The sequence below is a fragment of the Patiria miniata genome, unplaced genomic scaffold (genome assembly GCF_015706575.1).
Source record: "Patiria miniata isolate m_02_andy unplaced genomic scaffold, ASM1570657v1 HiC_scaffold_18, whole genome shotgun sequence".
Taxonomy (NCBI): domain Eukaryota; kingdom Metazoa; phylum Echinodermata; class Asteroidea; order Valvatida; family Asterinidae; genus Patiria; species Patiria miniata.
The window spans coordinates 12,086,685-12,105,514 of NW_024037056.1; the positions used below are offsets into that span (position 1 = coordinate 12,086,685).

At 40.9% G+C, this 18,830-nt stretch overlaps 1 protein-coding gene across 1 annotated transcript in view; it reads right to left on the reverse strand.

Annotated features, from left to right (window-relative positions):
* LOC119724634 (twitchin-like) overlaps positions 1–18,830 on the reverse strand; it is a 102,517-nt gene that overhangs the window by 82,432 nt on the left and 1,255 nt on the right. The window contains exons 2-13 of the mRNA XM_038195766.1: positions 15,370–15,694; positions 14,867–14,894; positions 13,657–13,961; positions 12,002–12,326; positions 10,759–11,060; positions 9,734–9,852; positions 6,659–6,851; positions 4,491–4,741; positions 3,798–3,871; positions 3,220–3,386; positions 2,295–2,366; positions 1,831–1,902 (exon numbers count right to left, since the gene is read on the reverse strand). Coding sequence (XP_038051694.1) covers positions 1,831–1,902; positions 2,295–2,366; positions 3,220–3,386; positions 3,798–3,871; positions 4,491–4,741; positions 6,659–6,851; positions 9,734–9,852; positions 10,759–11,060; positions 12,002–12,326; positions 13,657–13,961; positions 14,867–14,894; positions 15,370–15,673 — 2,212 coding nt within the window. The 5' untranslated portion in view covers positions 15,674–15,694. The remainder of the gene's footprint in view (positions 1–1,830; positions 1,903–2,294; positions 2,367–3,219; positions 3,387–3,797; positions 3,872–4,490; positions 4,742–6,658; positions 6,852–9,733; positions 9,853–10,758; positions 11,061–12,001; positions 12,327–13,656; positions 13,962–14,866; positions 14,895–15,369; positions 15,695–18,830) is intronic.

Here is an 18,830-nt window from a genome sequence, read left to right on the forward strand (position 1 = left end):
TTTTGCCTGTAGCGCCTAGCTAGAGCAAAAGTTTTAACTGAAATTTCACAGAAAGTGAAATTTCATCAAGTTCTAAACACTCCCGTTCATAAATCGCGAGTTTATTTACCCGTTACAAAGTTAAAAGAAAAAATTGTTTTGGCGTGATTTTCCGATTTTATTTTCAAGTGCAAAGTGAACCCTTTGAAAATGCCCCGAAAAATAAGAAAATAATTTTCTGACAAACATCTGGCTGGGTTTGTAAGTAAAGATAATAATGATTTATCAGGATTTATCAGAATTTATCAAGTTTACAGAAATTCTTAAATGTTAATTTGGAATTTTCTGAGATTTATTCAAGTGCGCCACGTTAGGGAACACTCCGCCAATTTGTGCCCAATTTCCGGACGCGACTGTTTTTGCATTTCGGATTAAATTTTATGAAACCGAAATTGTTCACAGAGGTTAAATAGCAAGCATTAAAAAGGAAAAAGTACCAGTATTTCACTGCATGAATTTGAGGTTTATCAACAAAGAGGTTTGGCAACACTACACGAGGAAAGTTGGGTAAGCTTCGAAGTGCGCCACGTTAGGGAACACGACTATATCATGACTTAAGGTTTAAGGTTAAAGATGTAAGGTTAAAGGGCCCATCACAATTCATATCTGGGACAAGTTGCAGACATTGTATCGGGTATAAAGGGCAGGATTCTGAACAACTTCCCCGCAATCTTCCCGCAATTCGTGAGTCAAGCAGTTGCTGATGAAAATTTCCCTAGAATACGTCCTGGACAAATGCAGAGCTTCTTCCGGAGAAAGTGAATGATTCTACCTGCAACTTGTCCGGAACTCGTCTAGGGTATGAATTGATACGGGCCCTAACAATATTTAAAGATATAGTCCATCATTTGTAATTTGTGCATTTTGTTCGTTTGAAGCAACAAAAGTGTTCAAAATCTAATGAAGGATACTGAACAACTAACCTGATGAAGTTTCAGCTCAGCTTCAGCTGTATATTCCGAGAAAAACAGCATTCTAGGATCTCAATTTCAAATCAAAAGTTGCTGAATCATGTTTTGAATTGGGCCTAAATTCAGCGTCCGAGACACGTTCTCACTGAGCCAATTGCAGCTATACTCGATGTCGCGCACTGATCCGACAAATTATAGCAACCACGCGTGCGTGTGCGTCGTGCCAATGCTTGCTCACGCTTCGCCGAATAACAAAACGAACTACTAATTTAAATTTTCCTACGGTGCGTCTTATGACGCACTGTTGGAAAGGCCTTCTTTCGTTGATTACTTCAAAATGACAGCTTGCCAGAAAGAATAATTTCACTTACTATCTTACAACCAAGTATGTTTTTCAACTGGATTGCTGCAAATGATGGACTATAGCTTTAATGCATGCATCAAGAATTTGTATACGAATTAATGTATGCTTAGGTGACAATCTGCCCACCGTAGATAAACTGTGTATAAAGCCGTAGCTTTAGAATGAGGGAATGTTTGCAATTCTTAATTTACAGGGACCACGGTTCTTAGATTCGCAGTTATCTGAGCATTACAGCGAATATTGTTAGTGACGCAAAAGTCACTCTGCATTTGGACTGCTGTGAAGTATGAACAAGCTTTGCAAAACATCCATACTTGACAAATACAATTCACTTTGAAACAAAGCACAGTGTATTTCACGAATTAATTTTTACAACAAATCATGTAAGTAGCTGTAGTTTTCTTGCCTTTTTCCTCTACTATACTTGACAAATAAAATTCACTTTGAAACAAAGCACGGTGTATTTCACGAATTAATTTTTATAACAAATCATGTTAGTAGCTGTAGTTTTCTTGCCTTTTTCCTCTACTTCCATGGCAACGGCCTGCTGCAAAGGCTCCTCGACTTTAGGGGCTTTGCTAGGAACTTCTGTAAATCCATTTCATTCAGGAAAAAAATTTAATTAAGAAAAATTGAAATTCTCAGCCAAATCTCATGAAGCTACATGGCAGAAAATATCGCTTAGCATATTTTTGTAGTAAGCAGAAATCAGCTGAATACCAGTCACAAGCAATAGTCATCTCATGAAATTTTGGCTGGTAACCAGTTTTTGCTAAGCAATTATTTTTTGCGCTTAGCAATATCTGTGAAATTGGCTCCGGGAAGGTTGACAGAAACTGATATAACCAATACACTTTTAAAAAAAACCTGACTTAGCAGTTACAAAGGTTTTACATGCACTGTTACGTTTATTTAAATTCCGACTCTTTTTTTTTGTATTAATTTGTTAAAATTTGGAACAACTGTTGGTGTCGTCTTGCCTTCTGGTTTTTCGGGCGCTGGTCGCTTCGCTGGCTCTTCCTTGGGCTTTGGAGCAGGCTTGCTGGGCAGATCTTGGAGGGAAAATTATGGAAGTTATAGACAACATAATGGGAAAGAAAAATGCCCAAACCGGGTAGATTAGTTTATTTGGTGCAGTTTCTTAGAGCTTGGAAGAATCTGCTTTTTGTCACATTTTTGTTGAATAGCATATTACTTGAATTTACATTGTCTTGTGGTTGATTTGTGATTTACTTGTGGCTTGAGAATGACTTGTGGTTTGTGATTGACTTCTGATTGTCTTGTGATGACTTGTGATGACTTGTGATTGACTTGTGATGGACTTGTGATGGACTTGTGATAGACTTGTGATTGACTTGCGATGACTTGTGATTGACTTGCGATGACTTGTGATTGACTTGCGATGACTTGTGATTGACTTGTGATGACTTGTGATTGACTTGCGATGGCTTGTGATGACTTGTGATGACTTGTGATGACTTGTGATTAACTTGTGATGGACTTGTGATGGACTTGTGATAGACTTGTGATTGACTTGCGACGACTTGTGATTGACTTGTGATGACTTGTGATGGCTTGCGATTGACATGTGATTGAATCATGATTGATATGTGATCGACTTGTAAACCGAGTTATGATTGACTTGCGATTGATTTCTGATGACTTGCGATGACTTGTGATACACTTGCACTTAACTCCCCACTAATTTCCGATGACTTAATGCAGTTGTGATAACTCGATGTAAGCGCTAATGACAAAATTGGGAACCAACAACAGAAATTGTCCTCAAAAACAAATAATTCACAAATCAAGTTATCATGAATGTACGCACACCTTGCGTACCTGCGAAGCAAACAACTGGCAATTTTCATTTCAGAATTTGAAAAAAAGAACCCGGAATCTTACCGTCGACAAAAAGTTCAGCCTCAGACTTAGCCTCCCCTCCAGGCCCCACCACGACAATTTTGTAGTCTCCGCTGTCGCGGGCCATAGCCCTGGGCATGCGCAGCATGTAAAGGTCGCCCTCTTGAAGTATTTTGATGTTATACGAGGGACGGATTTCCTTGCTGTCTCTGAAAAGCAAAACAAAACAAAAAAAAGAATAAAAATGGGTATTTGTGATCAGATCCAACAAAATGAGTCTTAAGTCTTCTTTCCCACTCATTACTTGTTCATGTGCATTAGAATGAGGATACTCCTCATTTTGATATATCACTCAGTTTGACATCCTGATGAATGTTGACATTATAGTACATTTTATTTTAGACTTTGAAAACCGGGCAGAAATAAGTCTCACTGGTTCTTGTGCATTTTGCAAAATCACTGCATACAACGGACTCGCGATTTTTTTTTAAGTCCGTGCATTGGGAGTGCCACACTTTAGTTTGAATGGTGACGGCACTGCATTCGCCCCCGATTGTTCCCCCTCCCCTGGTTTCCTGTTCCCTGGTACCAAGCCATTATCAGAGTCACTGGTAACCCACCTGTACCAGATGACCTTGGTAACCTTGCCGACGATCCTGCATCTGAACTCCACGGCTTTTCCATTCTCCACATCCTGGGGAAAAAAAAAAAAAAAAATTGTCGCGTCAGTGCGACAAAGTCGTACAAGGTCGTAACTCCATTCTGCAACAAAGTCGTATCTCGCACGAATACGCTCCGTGCAACAAGGTCGTATCTTGACATTCAGTGACTTTGTGTGTACATCCGGGTTATTTTACATGAGATACAACCTTTAGACATTCTAAAACTTGAGTTTCACGTACGGCCCATTTTAGGAGATACGACCTTGTTGCATGGAAACAACGAATTGCATTTTGTTCCAAGAATTTCCTAACTGTTAGTCTGTTGTTGAGGAGAAGCAACACAGCATCTGGGCCTAATTTCATGGCTCTGTTTACCATTAGCGAAAAAATCCCTGCTTACAATAGCAGGAAATATCGTGCTTACGGTCAGCATAGTTCACACGTTAGGGAGGAATTTTGGCTTCTGCAACATGCGTACATCCCATAACTAAGGTTTCTGTGCTTACCGAGTTAGCACAGAATTTTTCTGCTAGCGCGGTTAGCACAAAATGGTGATCGTAAGCGCGGAATTGTGTGGTTAGCAGAGCCATGAAATTGGGCCCACGTTTCCAAAATCATCTTAGCAGATTTTGAAACATTCTTGATGCTTACCACGTCTTCGAGCGGCTCGGAGAAGACTGGCACCGAATCCTTGACTTTAGGTTTCTCCTGCTCCTCGGGTCCCTTGCTGATCAGCTCGATCTCCCTGGGCCCACCCATCTCCATCTCCGGCATGAGCAGCTCCAGGGTGCCGAAGTCCGGCCCCAGGTCGATGGTCTCCATGGAAGATGCCGGGAAGTCAACGTGGACTTTGGCCACCTCCGTCGAGACCTCAAACTTGCGAGGGAAGCGCTTGTCTTTAACTGGGAGGTAAAAAAAAAATGGAAAAATCCAATTACGAGAAGATGTACAGCGTGTGTCAATAAAAACGCAGGATTAGAAACAAAAATATTAAGAATATAAACCACCCCTATTCATCATAATGTTAACCCTCTTTTCAAAGTACCTTTCCTTCTCTTCACTATGCTTTTTATCCCATCTCATTTGGACAATCCTGTCCAGACATTGAAGAAGGGTTATAAATTCCAAGCTGGTCTGATTTGTGAAATCACACATACCTAATGAAAGGTTTGAATTCAGTTCAGGTGAAAGTATTTGTGGATCACAAAGAAGGACATGTGTGGCAGGATTAGGTTTACATAATCCTTTAGTCCACAATCAATGTTATTTGATATGTCAGAGACGACATTCATGATGCTTTGAAACAATGATAGTCCAGTTATTAAATTTAAGTGATACTTATCATCAGTTGTTTCAAAGAAAGTTTTGTTCTGGTTTAATTGTCTTCAATTCATACCTGCATTGTACATAACTGGTCGTTGTGTTAAGGTCATTGAATCAGACCAACCCGCTTCAGAAGGGCTTCACAAAACTTGTCATAACTTTTGAACCAAAAGTCCAAATTCCACCAAACAAAAATCTTGTCAAAGATGAAATTATGGACAATCAAATCCTTATCAAATTAGGCACACCAGTAGCATAATTTTCTCAGAAAAAAATCGCTTTGAATCCTGCGTTTTTATTGACACACGCTGTATATGCTGGAAATGAAAACATTTTCAAGACTTTCTCATGAAGGAAACCAGACTTGAAATCAAGTCGGTAATTGGCCGGATGTATTTCACTCACTGTGCACCGGCGTGGACAGATAAAGCATACCGTCTCAGGGTGTACATATAGCGTGCGGTATGGTGCTAACTTGCGGGGACGCTTTGTGCATTTTCTGCCCCAATATGCGTGTAGGTCGATACCAATTGACCTATCGCCGTTTGCGAGTTAGCCACGCCCCTTAGACAACCCTATGGAGTTTTTGCACACTTAAAGTTTTGTTTGTCTCAGATTTTGCTCGTTCCGCATCCATTTGTATATCATGTAATTGGACAATATTTGACAAGCTGCGTTGATGCCATTCTAACGCAATTCTACTGCGATAGGTCAATTACCGACATGAATAATCTGCTCTTAGCTTTCTACACAATGTATGGGGCTTGCTACCAGATTTGGATGGAGCAGTCTGATTGGTTAAGGTTCAGGAGACTACTGAATATTCATGTTATGCCATACAGCTTGCATGTCTTGTGCATAGTTGTTCACGCGTTCAAACACGTGCAGAAAAGTTTCTTCACGTGGTGAGCGCAATACAACATGGAGCGAATCCAATTCCTCGTAGGGTCAAAAGCTAATTCCTGGGCTGTGACCGGGTTCGAATCCCGCTTGGGCCAACATGTGGATTTGGTTTTCAGTCCCTACCTGATTCTGTGGGTTTTAACTGGAATAGTCTTCTTAGGTTTTCCTCCCACCTCTAAAACTGTAATTTTTTTCTCACTGTCTTCTCTCTACAGGTTTCTCCAGGCTTGTGAGCTACAGTGCCTAGGGCGCTTTTGAGGAATCCTTGGTTTCATTGCAAGAAATAATTACTAATAATAAAAATTAATATTTTCTAGAACAAGTTTTTTCCAAAATGTTGTCCTGGGCAATTCCACGGTTACTCACGTTACATTTTTGATGTACTTTTGAGTTTCCTTGGGCTGTAATTACCTTACTGAAAAGGTTTAATAACTGTTATCCCCATGGTAGATAGAGTAGACCTAGACCTACCTGAGCACCAAAGATGACATCCAGAAAAATGTGTTATGTATGATAAACAAGACTCACAAAATCGGTTACTCACGTTACGAAAATGTAACGTGAGTAACCGTGGAATTGCCCTCCTGCCCTACCTTCAAAGTTGACCGTCATGGTGGACGACGCTTTGCCCTTCTCGTTCTCGGCCACCACCTTGTAGATGCCCATATCCTGGGGTGTGACGTTGGACATGTCCAGCACCAGGATGTAGATCTTACCCTGCTTGGTGGTGCGCAGGCGGTAGCGGCCCGCGTCCTTCAGCTCCTTGTTGTTGTAGTACCAGACCACCTGACAATGGCAACGACATGAACAATGCAGTAAAAATTGCAATGGAGGCAAAATAAAGGGGAAATGACAGTGATGATAACAGAACAATGGAAATGTATTACAAGTTGCTATAAAAGTTTAAGTTTCTCAGAATGCAAACCCTTTGTGTACAATAGCTGCGCATTTTTTTTTTTTTAACCCTTTCTTTACCATGGGCAACTGTTGTCAACATGTCGTGAGTCCTCATAAAATTCAATCTTATAATAGTTTATGTCGTACCCGCTGCTATGTACATCAGAGTCGAACCCGCCAACCGATCCCGTTAGCTCGGTGGTCGAGTGGTAAGACATCTGCACTAGAAAGCAGGAGGTCGTGGGTTCGAGTCCCACCCGAGTGATTTTTTTCCAACTTTCATTCGGGAGGTAAACACACTGAGTATACAGTGTTTAAACGTCGGTGAAGGGCAAAACCTAATTTGATTTATATCACCCCGGCGCAAAAAATTCCATCTTATAATGAAGTAGACTTGTTGAACAAAATCGTTGGAAATTTATATTTTTTGACTTGTTTTATTATTTGTCTCAAAGGTAATTTAGAATTGGAATAAACATGTGCTTGGTCAGTATGTACGTTTAAGACCGGCTCAGGGGACTGGGAAGGTTTGGGCCATTAAAACCAGCCAAGCATATATTTATTCCCTTAATAATGTGCAGCCCCAGCTTGTAATTGTTTAAAGCTAGCGTCCATCATTTGCAGTTATCCGAAAAGTAACTGGTGTAATTATTGTTGAAAAACATACTTGGTTGAAAGATAGTAAGGGGACTAAACTTCCTGTCAAGTTATTCTTTCTGGCAAGCTGTCATTTTAAAGAAATCAACGAAAGAAGGCCTTTCCAATGGTGCGTCTTAAGAAGCACCGTTGGAAATTTCCGTTAGTAGTTCGTTTTTTTTTATTCGGCGAAGTGCGCGCAAGTGTTGGCACGACGCACACGCGCGGTTGCTATAATTCGTCGGATCAGTGTGCGACATCGCATAGCTGCAGTCGGCTCAGTGAGAAAGTGTCTCGGACGCTGAATTCAGGCCCAATTCAAAACATGATTCAGCAACTTTTGATTTGAAATTGAGATCCTATAATGCTGTTTTTCTTGGAATATACAGCTGAAGCTGAGCTGAAACTTCATCAGGTTAGTTGTTCAGTACCCTTCTTTGTATTTTGAGCACTTTTGTTGCTTCAAACGAACAAAATGCACAAATTACAAATGATGGACTATATCTTTAAGGATTGTATATCCTGTCCGAACAAATTTCTACATACAACGATTAACGAAAAGCTGTTAAAAAATAAAATCAGCAAGTACGTGTATCACTCAGAATAACAGGCTTGGCATTTAAAGTCGGGGCATTTTCAGCACTGGCCGTTATTTTTTGATTGTTTATGTTTCAAATCTACATGTACAAACTAAATTATTTATATTTGATGCTATGTGTCTCCAGTCTGTCCCTTAACATGCTTAATGTCATTTCAAGTTTGTTTAGCAGAAGACCTTATTTTAACATGACATTTCCATGTACGGATGATGCTGACTATTAATATCGCTGATAGTGTACGGCATTCTCCGTCTGGTCTGTGAATCGCAGAATTTGTCCCTGGGACGAGCCTTGGCAATCTGCCAGGTCCCCGGGCCGGCATGCTTGGAATCTCGCCAATGTGACCAATGTATTAACTGCGACGCTTTATATGTAAAACCTCGTCCCAGGGCAAGGTTAAGCCAACCTCGTAATTCCAACTGCTTTAAAATAACCGTGACTCGCCCTGTCTGCCGGGACGTGAAGATATGAAGGCCGGAGCGAATGTTACAGCAATGCATTGTGGGATAGAGTGTCGGACTTTTAACATAACGGTCTGCTTCGATGAATTCATTGGCATAGATAAGTTGCCAGGTTTCCAGACAAGTATATTATTCTTGGTAGACCATTCATAGAGTTTTAAAAAATATATAATTTTTTTTGTTTCCTTGTAGATGATAACACAACATAGTTTCCATGAAATGCGAAGTGTGGAAATAAAGACTGATAGAGTTGTCTACACATATCTTAATTAACCACCATGGATAGTCTGTAAAGTCACAATTCAAGTGATTGGAAATTTTTATCTCTAAATCGTCTTGTGCTTTCTATAGGAACTCATAACTTCGAAAACTTTGAAGTCTAAAGATAATATTAAGTCCTGTTTCAAGCTCACGATTTTCCCATACGATTGCGTTTAAATATCACCAAGGCTGAGTGCCATGCCAACAATTGTAAACAATGAACTTTAGCCCTCACTAAATTACATGTATTATACAACGCCTGAATACATCCCCGTCATCTGATTGGTGAGTCGTTGATCACATGTCATTGAATTATTCGTCCCAACCTATGGCCCAGCCATTCCACGGTAAATAGACGTTCCATTGCACGGTCACAGCATTGGTGGCTCTGACCAAGCAGACGACGAGGATTTATTCAGGTGTTTAATCAAACAAATTGCACGAATGTTTCACATTTGTGCAATGGTAGTATTGCGCATGTCGACATGTGCATTGTAAAAGTTCAACCAATAAAATGGTAACTAAAAGGCACCGGATATCAAAGGAGTCAAAATTTCTTGTGACACTGGAAAAATGTTTCAGACCAGCCATCCGGTCTTTATCAACCGTTTAAAACCGGCCACGTGACAGGCTCTCGACCAATAGGAATGGGTGAACTGTTTTAAGTACAAGTATTTAGGAATAGTTGTTAAAATCCGTTAACGGTGGTAGTGAGGTTAATATAATTGTTACTCTTGGAACTATTGAAGTATTTATGAAAATTGATTCCTCACCTACAAATTTTGTAAAAAAAAATTGCATACTGGGCACTCACCTTGGGTCGAGGGTCGGCCATGACCTTGCACTCCATGACCAGACGACGACCGTTGTCCTCTTGCTTGATGGTAGGTTTCTCGATGAAGGTTGGGGCGCCCTCCTTGTTGGCTTCACGAACTGCGAGCAAACATGAACGAAACTCTTGAAATGAAGTCAAAATTCACATCTGAATACGGACATTTGTTGCATCATTTGCCGTGACCATAACTTGTTAACCATCACACCTAAACTTTTTCCCCTGCTTATGGAACCTTCATTTATGCTTGAGACTGTAACTTAGTATTAGGCAAAGTTTAGAAGCAAAATGTGGTCAATTTGTAAGTTTGCTTTGACAAATCTTTAGAAATAGAAATTTTCTTCAGGATTAGCACATCTACAAGGAAAAGCGAAATTGTTTGTCCATCTTTTGTCATAATCTTCCTTAATCCTTTGAAATCTACCTGGATTTGATGGATTTTGCAGGGACGAGGAAGGTCAAGTGCGATTGATAGCATTTAACAAGATAAAAATTAAAAATACCAAAAATAAGCTATTATTTTCCTGAAAATTGGAAGATATTCAGGAATGTTCCTTAAAAATAATAAGATACTTCACATATCTACCAACAATTAGGTACTAAAGGCGCTGTTAATTATGTCTATTTTTGAAGAAAGGTAAATGAAGTTTATGAGAAATATGAGACCCATAATGTAGCACCTTATAAGGGTTTACAAGGTGCTGCGGCGCATATTGCAGCCACTGCCAGAAACACCGGGGCAAACCCCTTCTCTTAGCGATAACTGTTACTGGGTTCTTTAACGTGCATTACACAACACACGGGACCTACGGCTTTACGTCCCATCCGAAGGACGAAGCAATAATGGTAAAGTGCCTTGCTCAAGAGCACAAGCACCATGTTCCCACGGTCAGGATTCGAACCAACGTACCACGGCACATGAGTCGAACACCATAACCACTGGACCACAGCACCCCAAAAGTGCTTTAGGAGTTCAGGTTAAGCAAGATGCAACAAATGGCGCTTACCGTCAAAGTTGAGGTTGATGGTAGTCCTGTCCTCCCCACCCTGATTACGGGCGTAGACCACATAGGTCCCGCCATCCTTAGGGCTGATGTTGTCCATACTCAGCATCAGCGAGTACTTGTCTGTCCCCTTGGGCTCCAGTTTCAGGTTGTACTTCCCGCCGGTGGGGATGCGTTTGTTCCCCAGGGTCCAGATGACCTCGGGTTTGGGGTCGGCCATCAGCTGGCAGTCAAAATAGACGGAGGTGCCGTCGTCCGACTGGCGCATGCCTGGCTTTCCGATGAAGGAAGGAGGAGTTCCCTTACTGTTAGAAAAAGGGGGGGGGGAATCAGTAATTGTCAGATGCAAATCATAAGCTTATCAATCTGGTGAAACAGGGTTGGATTCGATTCTAAACCAATCAGACTGCTCCGTTCAAATCTAGTATCAAGTCCCATATACAGTGTGTCCCTAAAAAGTGTCCGTCTAAATATTTTTGAAATAACAGCAAAACCACGAAGTAAATTTTGAGTTTTTTTAAATTTTGCAGATTCTCCTAAGCCTTAGGCCTAAACCCCTATGAGTGTTATTTAATTTCACTCACGCTACACTGCACAATGGTCAATTGATCACAACGACATTTTTGGACACTGTGACCAAGTTCCTTGCCTTAATCAATTTCAGTGCTTTGTTATGTAAGCTGTGTAAAATCCTTCATGTTGTGAAAAAGGACTGTGGTTGGGGATTGGAATCATTTGCCTGGCTATCAGTCGTGGCGCGGTGCAAGGCAGGCGAACAAAACTAGACTTGAAATGAAGTCTAGAGATGTACTGTAGGCTGCCTTGTAAAACTTTGAGAAGTTATACATCCATGTCGGCTGCAGCAGCTAATTTCACGAAACTTTACACCGTAGGATAACTCCACAAATGCAACTTTGTCAGTCATGACACATTTTATCAAAAGTTTCAGTGGAAAATTGTGTGTCTTGAAATACGCAACGAAGTATGGCATAGCTTATGCAGTCAGTATTGGCGGCGTAAGCTATGGCATAAAAATTGAAAATGTACTATTTTACTGACTAATCATAGTTGTCAAATGGTCTGTCATTGCCCAAATTATCAAGGTTGATACAAGAAACTCACAGCTTTGTTTGAAAAGGTAAATGTTATGCTATTTACCCTCAACCAAATTTTGAGAGCTGCCACACGCTTCTAAAGAAATGTTGTCAAAACTGTTTTCAAAACTACTTTCAACTTTTTTACTTACACCGGTGGTTTGGGTGGTTCCTCCGCGCCTCCCTCAAAGTTCAGGTCGATGGTCGATTTGGCGTCGCCGTGCTCGTTCTTGGCCATGATCTTGTACTTGCCAGCATCCTTAGCCGACACATCCGCGATGCCCAGCGTCAGGAAGTACACGTTGTCGTCGGGCTCCACATTCATCGTGTAGCGTCCGCCGGCGGCCAGCGGCACGTCGTCCTTGAACCAGGTGAGGGTCGGTTTGGGGTCGGCGGTCAGCTCGCACTGGAAGGTCAAGTTGCGGCCGTCCGGGGACTGCTCGATCTTGGGCTGCATGGTGAAGGACGGGGCACCGGCTAAGTTGACAAAAAGAAGACAACAAATAAACACATGGTGAACAATATGTGACCTGTTCTGTCAAAAGCAGACGCTTCTGGGCAGAGGTTGAAATTGAGATAGGGCCAAAACACGCTGTGGGGGTGATTTTTATCGATTTTCAAATTTTTGCATATTTGTAATCCTGAACATGTCTGAAATACATTAAAAAAATTGGAAACCCTAATTTGAACTTTACATGTACTATTTTTGATGATTTTGATAAGGTATATCAGTTAAAGAAATAACTGTTTTGTGTCGTTCGTGGCCATTTTCTCTGTTTTCTACTTTTCAACACAATGAACTTCAAAATAGCATAACTCTGCCCAGGAATGACTGGTATCAAAAATTAAACCACCTATTAATAGGAAAAAGAACATAGGTTAACAATATGTAAAAATATCATTTTCGACCGTATGCCCAGAAAAGTCTGATTTTGACAGAACAGGTCACATATGTGAAGGACAGGGCACTATCTAAGTGTTAAAAATGATTAAAATGTTTCGGCTCCTGGGGGTGCAACGGTACAAAGCGGAATGCAGAATAAAGAAAGGGATATGAACTGTAGCTAATTAAAATCTTCTTCGTCAGGGGATGGCAATGATTCAGAAACAACACATTGGGTAAAAGTCATGGAATTCACCACAGGATCAATGTTTTAACATCGGCTCTATGCACAAGAACATACTGAGTTTTGTCTTTCAAAGACATAATATTGGGGAATCGGGTTGGCGTAGTGGTACTTTCCTCGCCTTCCACCGCTGTGACCCGGGTTCAAATCCCGTCTGGGCCAATATCGTCACCGTTTTGACGAAGTGACACATCCGTCCAAAACCATGATTTTCTGAAATCTGAGATTTTTGGATATTCTAAGATTTTATGATGTCCTCTACATGGTTACCAAATTTCAAGACACAACATTCCATCGTTCGTTAATTACGCTAATTGCAATAATTACGCTAAGTGTTGAAAGTGCTACACACTGAGTTTTTCATTTTGACGAAGTGATGGATCTCTATGTGTCACTTCGTCTCATTGATTTTACACGTGTGCTATATTTAGAAATATGAAGCCTCCAGGATTTGCGTTTTGACGAAGTGACGCATCTGCGTTCTAAAATGTATAAATTTAATATACGCACACGCGCTGTGTACAAACATATGCCTCATTTTTGTTGATTTTCCGTTTTGATGAAGTGAAGAGACTTTCATGGGCTATCCCAGCCAAATTGCTGAATAATTACACATACAAACACAATAGAACAAGTGCCCTTGATAAATTTAATATGTAAACAGTACGAACTGGACTCACTCTGGAAGTTGAGCTTGATGGTATTGGTAGCCGTGCCCAGTTTGTTGGAAGCTACGATCTTATACTCTCCGCCGTCACGCTCCGTCACGTCGGTGATTTCAAGCGCCAAGAAAATGTACTCCCCGTCCGGGGTGTAGGTCAACCGGAAGCGGCCTCCGTCGCGCAGAGTGCTGTTGCCGCGGTACCAGGTGACCTCGGGCTCCGGGTCGGCCATCAGCTCACACTCGATGGTCAGCTTGAGGCCATCCTCAGACTGCCGCATCTTGGGTTTCATGGTGAAGTTGGGCGCCAGGCCATCGGCACCCCTTCAGGCCATTAAAAAAAAGGAACATTTTTAATAAGACGGCAAGTCCACAATTTTTTACGGCATGAAGCGATGCAGCGCGCACACCATGTTCAGGGTTTTCCGATGTGCAGTCACATGACCGATTCTGTTTGATCAATAGAGGGCGCTGTCATGCAACTGCACCTGGCCCAACGGTAACCGTCAGGCTAACTCGAAAGCCAGGCGCGCATTTCCAATGCCGTCACCTGGCCACCACAAATAGCCAGCAATGGGACCGCCGGCGTGCTGGCTGCAATTGGGCCGGTAGTAGTGATCAGGCAAACAGGAAAGCCAGGATTTGTTGCAGTTACAGGCTGGAGTCCGATCACATTGGCACTGAGTATGCTGCATCCCCACGTGAAAAGACAAAGTACATTCAGCAATGGGCTCCATGCGCCAACAAAAGAGGGCGCCCTTTTACCTAGCAACGACGTCCCTTGGGCGGGTCATTCGGTGGTTGACGCGCACCGTTCCTTGTGTGTGACGCACGTACACCAGGGGATTCAGTTGTACTGTGTAAACGCAGCGCTAGTTGTGGCCTCGCGTCGCGGCAAAATTGCAGTCAGGCAAGATGGCGTCGGTCGGTCACCCCCAACTTGTACTTTCTTTGCCGGTGAGGGGGTACTTGTGAACGGAGCGGATTATGACTCATGATAAAAGTTTTGTGATCTTTTTATGTTTCATTGTGACTGTAAGCTGCAGGTTTCTTATGGACTGGCTGAACAAAAGTTTTGGGTAAACGGAGGTACCGGTGTGGTCTTTCGAGTTTACAGGGGTATTCGTGTACAGACTATACTATTCTCTTGACGGGAATTATCCAAGTTATCCGAGTTTGACTTATCGAGATTTCCCTTTTTTAATTTAATTGAGGAAATGACAACTTACCCTGGTTTTCCTTCACCTTCTTCTTCCTCTGTTCAGGGCGGAAAAAAAAGGAGTAGTAATTTCAGAAAAATGGGGGGGGGGAAATCTTGGGAAGTCATGAAAATTTGGTAACGACATAAACATTGTGTCAAAGTGTGTGACTGCTCAAGTACAAAACCAGTCAGACCATTGCTATGTATTCAGAGAAGATTTTTATGTATTTTCTTTTAGGCCAAAAAAAAAAATAAGTCGGTCTCTGGTCAGCGCGTGCATCGATTTTAATCATGCGCGTCGATCTTTTTTTTTTCCAAAATGTTCCGCGGTAGCTCCAACAGCGCCCTCTATTTCCGCACCTCCTCAATTTTTTTTTACCAAAGGGCACCAAGGAATGGGAAATTGCATCAAGGCAAATGATCGAGAGCACCAAGGCAAATTTTGGAGGACACCAATGTACATGAGGACACCAAAAAAGAAAAATAATCCAAGCTTCATTTTCAATAGTTAAACAATGTTAGACAACTCACCGCCAAACTTGAGATTGATGGTGGCACTGGTACTGCCGGATTTGTTCTCGGCGACGATCTTGTAATTCCCAGCGTCCTCGCCAGACACGTCCTCGATCTCCAAGGCAACCTGGTAGCTGTCGCCGTCGGGCTTGGTGGTCATGAAGTAGCGCCCACCGTCGCTCAGCTCTTTGTCGTTCAGGAACCATTTGAAGTTTGGCCGGGGTTCGCCGGCGATGCGGCAGGAGAACTTGAGGACCCGGCCGTCATCCGATTGGTCGAGGATCGGTTTCTGGACAAACGTGGGTCCGGACTCTTTCACCATTGTGATCGTTGATTACAGAACCTGCTCAAAAAGAGCAAAAAAGAAAACAATTATGGAAATTTTATGGGATTTGAGCTACTACAATTGTTACATTCTACATTACGAAAAATTCAGAAAACTGCTGCAAATTAGTTTCTGACTGAATCGACCTGAAATATGCAAATTACAAAAGTTAGCAGGCTTGACATATCGATGCTGGCAGGTTTACAATACAGGGTGAGTACGAAAAAAACACTAACAAATGGCAGGACCAATTTTGGAATGAAGTTTTGCCTGTAGCACTTTCAAAATCTAGGATATGAAAGCCCAGTCATTAAGCTTTTATTTTAGTACAAGAATCATTCAGATCACTCATGTACTTATCAAGTTACGGCATTTTGAACACAAACACCGTTTTAAAGTTCATTCCACGGATCACAAAAAAAAGTAGATGTTCTTTCAGCAAAACGAAAACAATTCTCATAGGGATGCATGTGAATTGTTTTCGTTTTGTGATCCGTGGAATGAACTTTAAAATGGTGTTTGTGTTAAAAATGCTGTTACTTGAAAAGTAAATGAGTGATTTGAATTATTCTTGTACTAAAAGAAAGCTCATTGATGGGATTTAATATCCTAGATTTTGAAACTGCTACAGGCAAAACTTCATTCAAAAATTGTCAAATTGTTCCTGCCATTTGGGATGCATTATTTTTACTCACCCTGTACAGTAAACTTCATTGTACATTTTACTTTTAAACACACAAATTGCTATTTCCCCAACTATTTCGAGTATTGTCAACATTAATACATTGAAACTTTGAAAAAGTTTTATGTAGTGATTATAATCATCCATTTGCAATATATTTTACACATTATATATAAATATAAATATTGCCTTTTTATTTGTTTCCAACAAAATTGTAGCTACAAGTATGTAGAAAGGCTTATGGCTGTGGACACAATTTGTATCAGCAAAAGATCAACCTTATGTGAGAAAAGTGAGATTTTCAACAACAATTTGGGTATTTCAACTGCAAACGTGCACTTCATTTAATGATTATGCCTACTTTGGATACAACTTTCTTTAGAATGGTTATCAAACTAGACGGAAAAAATGTTGCAACCTGACGCCACTTTTTTCTTCATAAATCAATCTCAATGAAGGTCATTCATTGCAAAAATGACGATAAAAATAAGACATGAATCTGGGACTGAGAAACATTTCCAAATTGTTAGGAACTATTTTAACTTTAAAAAAAATTCTTGACTCTCCATAGACTATATATGTACACAATCGCGGAAGTGGCGTCAGGTTGCAACATTTTTTTCCGCAGGCAGGTATACCTATTAACTAAGAAAAGGTGTACAAAATACTAGACATGCTAGAAAAATGTTCAAGGTTCACAAATTCATTTTCACGAAACTGGGTCAACATAATCCTGCCCTTCAACTTTCAAGGCGCCAATCTTGCATACCAAATACTGGACCGGGCCGATCGCGCCATAATAAACTCATCAGGCAACAACTCCAGACGCCAAACGGCAAGCAGTCGTCGGCAGACATAGCTAGAATTTCAGCAGGGTCGAGCTAAAGTTGGGGAAGGAACGTGTGGAATTTCTTCGCACATTAAAAAAATCGTACTCAGAATCGTATTCGATCGCACATACACACGTACACACACGTGAAGTTGTTTTTAATCGGCCCGCGAGCGATATCGCGGAAATGGACTGATGTCTGGACTTATCATGTGCAGAATGTCATATCCAAAGTTTGACATTGTTACCAGACTACTGTCATCATGGCCATTTTTAAAACTTCGTCTTTGTTTAAAAAAATCAGCTTCAAACTCGCGTACGTACGTTGTTGCATGATTTTTGTAAGTTCCCAACTTTGGAGATTATCGCTTAATTATGAGTTTTGAATTAATTAAAGTGAGGCTTTTGAACTTTTAAAGTGAGGCTTTTGAAGTGAGGCAAAATGTTGTTGCGTGTTCTTTTTTTGTATCCAACGTGAAACTCTCTGGATATGGGGACAAAGACGACATCGGAGACACACCTACCGAGTCGCGGGCAAGTTTTGTGAAATAGCCCAAAAACCGAAAGCAAATCGAAAGACATGGACGTAGAAGTTATTCTGCTTGTCCATTTTTTGGAGTTTTACCCCGCAAAAGAAATTGATTTTGTTTATTTGCTGCTTGTATATCAATACAAAAAAGTCGTTTAAGTTTGAATGAGAAATCGAACGAAAACAAGCTGCCTGCATTATTCTATTAACTAATGGAAAAACAGATTTTATTGCGGCCGGCCGTATTAAAATTCGGCTCTTGTAGGTAGATTGGTGTCGGTCTCCTGACAGAATCTATTATGTTGGGACCGAGAACCAGCCTATTCGCAGGGAGGTTCAGTTTGTGCTAATAACCAATCATAACAAAAAATAGGCGGGAGAAAAAAATATGATCAAAGTTTGTTGTAGGCCTACAGCACGTATATACGCGGACAGTAATCTGTACTGAAACGAAACTATTGCTCTATAACTTATTTCATCAACACATCGCACTTAGCTCCGGCCAAAAGAACTTCAATCTAATCAAAAACAGGCCCGTACCCAGTGGGGTGCGCCGGGTGCGTACGCCCCCCCCCCCAAACAAAATCCAAATTTTTAAGGGGTCTATGAAATGAATTTTTCTTAGAACAGTATTTTTTTAGGAAATGTATGAAAACTATTCGGACATCCCTTTTTTTGGGTTAATTTTATTGAATAGCGAACTTCATTAAACAAATTCAAAATATCCATGCTTTTCCGGACAACAGAGGTCGATGTTGCTGTTTGCTGTTCAAAATAATGTGAACCCAAACATTCTGCTCAACAAAAAACATTAATGAGATTGGCCTTCTGCCATGTACTGACACTACAACGAATCAGCAAGGAAATGAAAACGACAGCAAAATATCCAAAATTCTGGCAACTTTTGGTGCTGAAACTTTTGGTGCTCATGAATTGATATACGCATTTTGAATTAAAACCTAATTAACTTTCGTAACTTGGCATTTTTTTTAATGAAAGTTGTCCTCATTCAGGATAGATCCCAAAAGGATCGGGGTTTCTTTATTTGAGGGTCGATCGAGTTTGTAAAAGAATTTATATTTAAAACTTGTAAAATATAACTTTATTTCGGGAG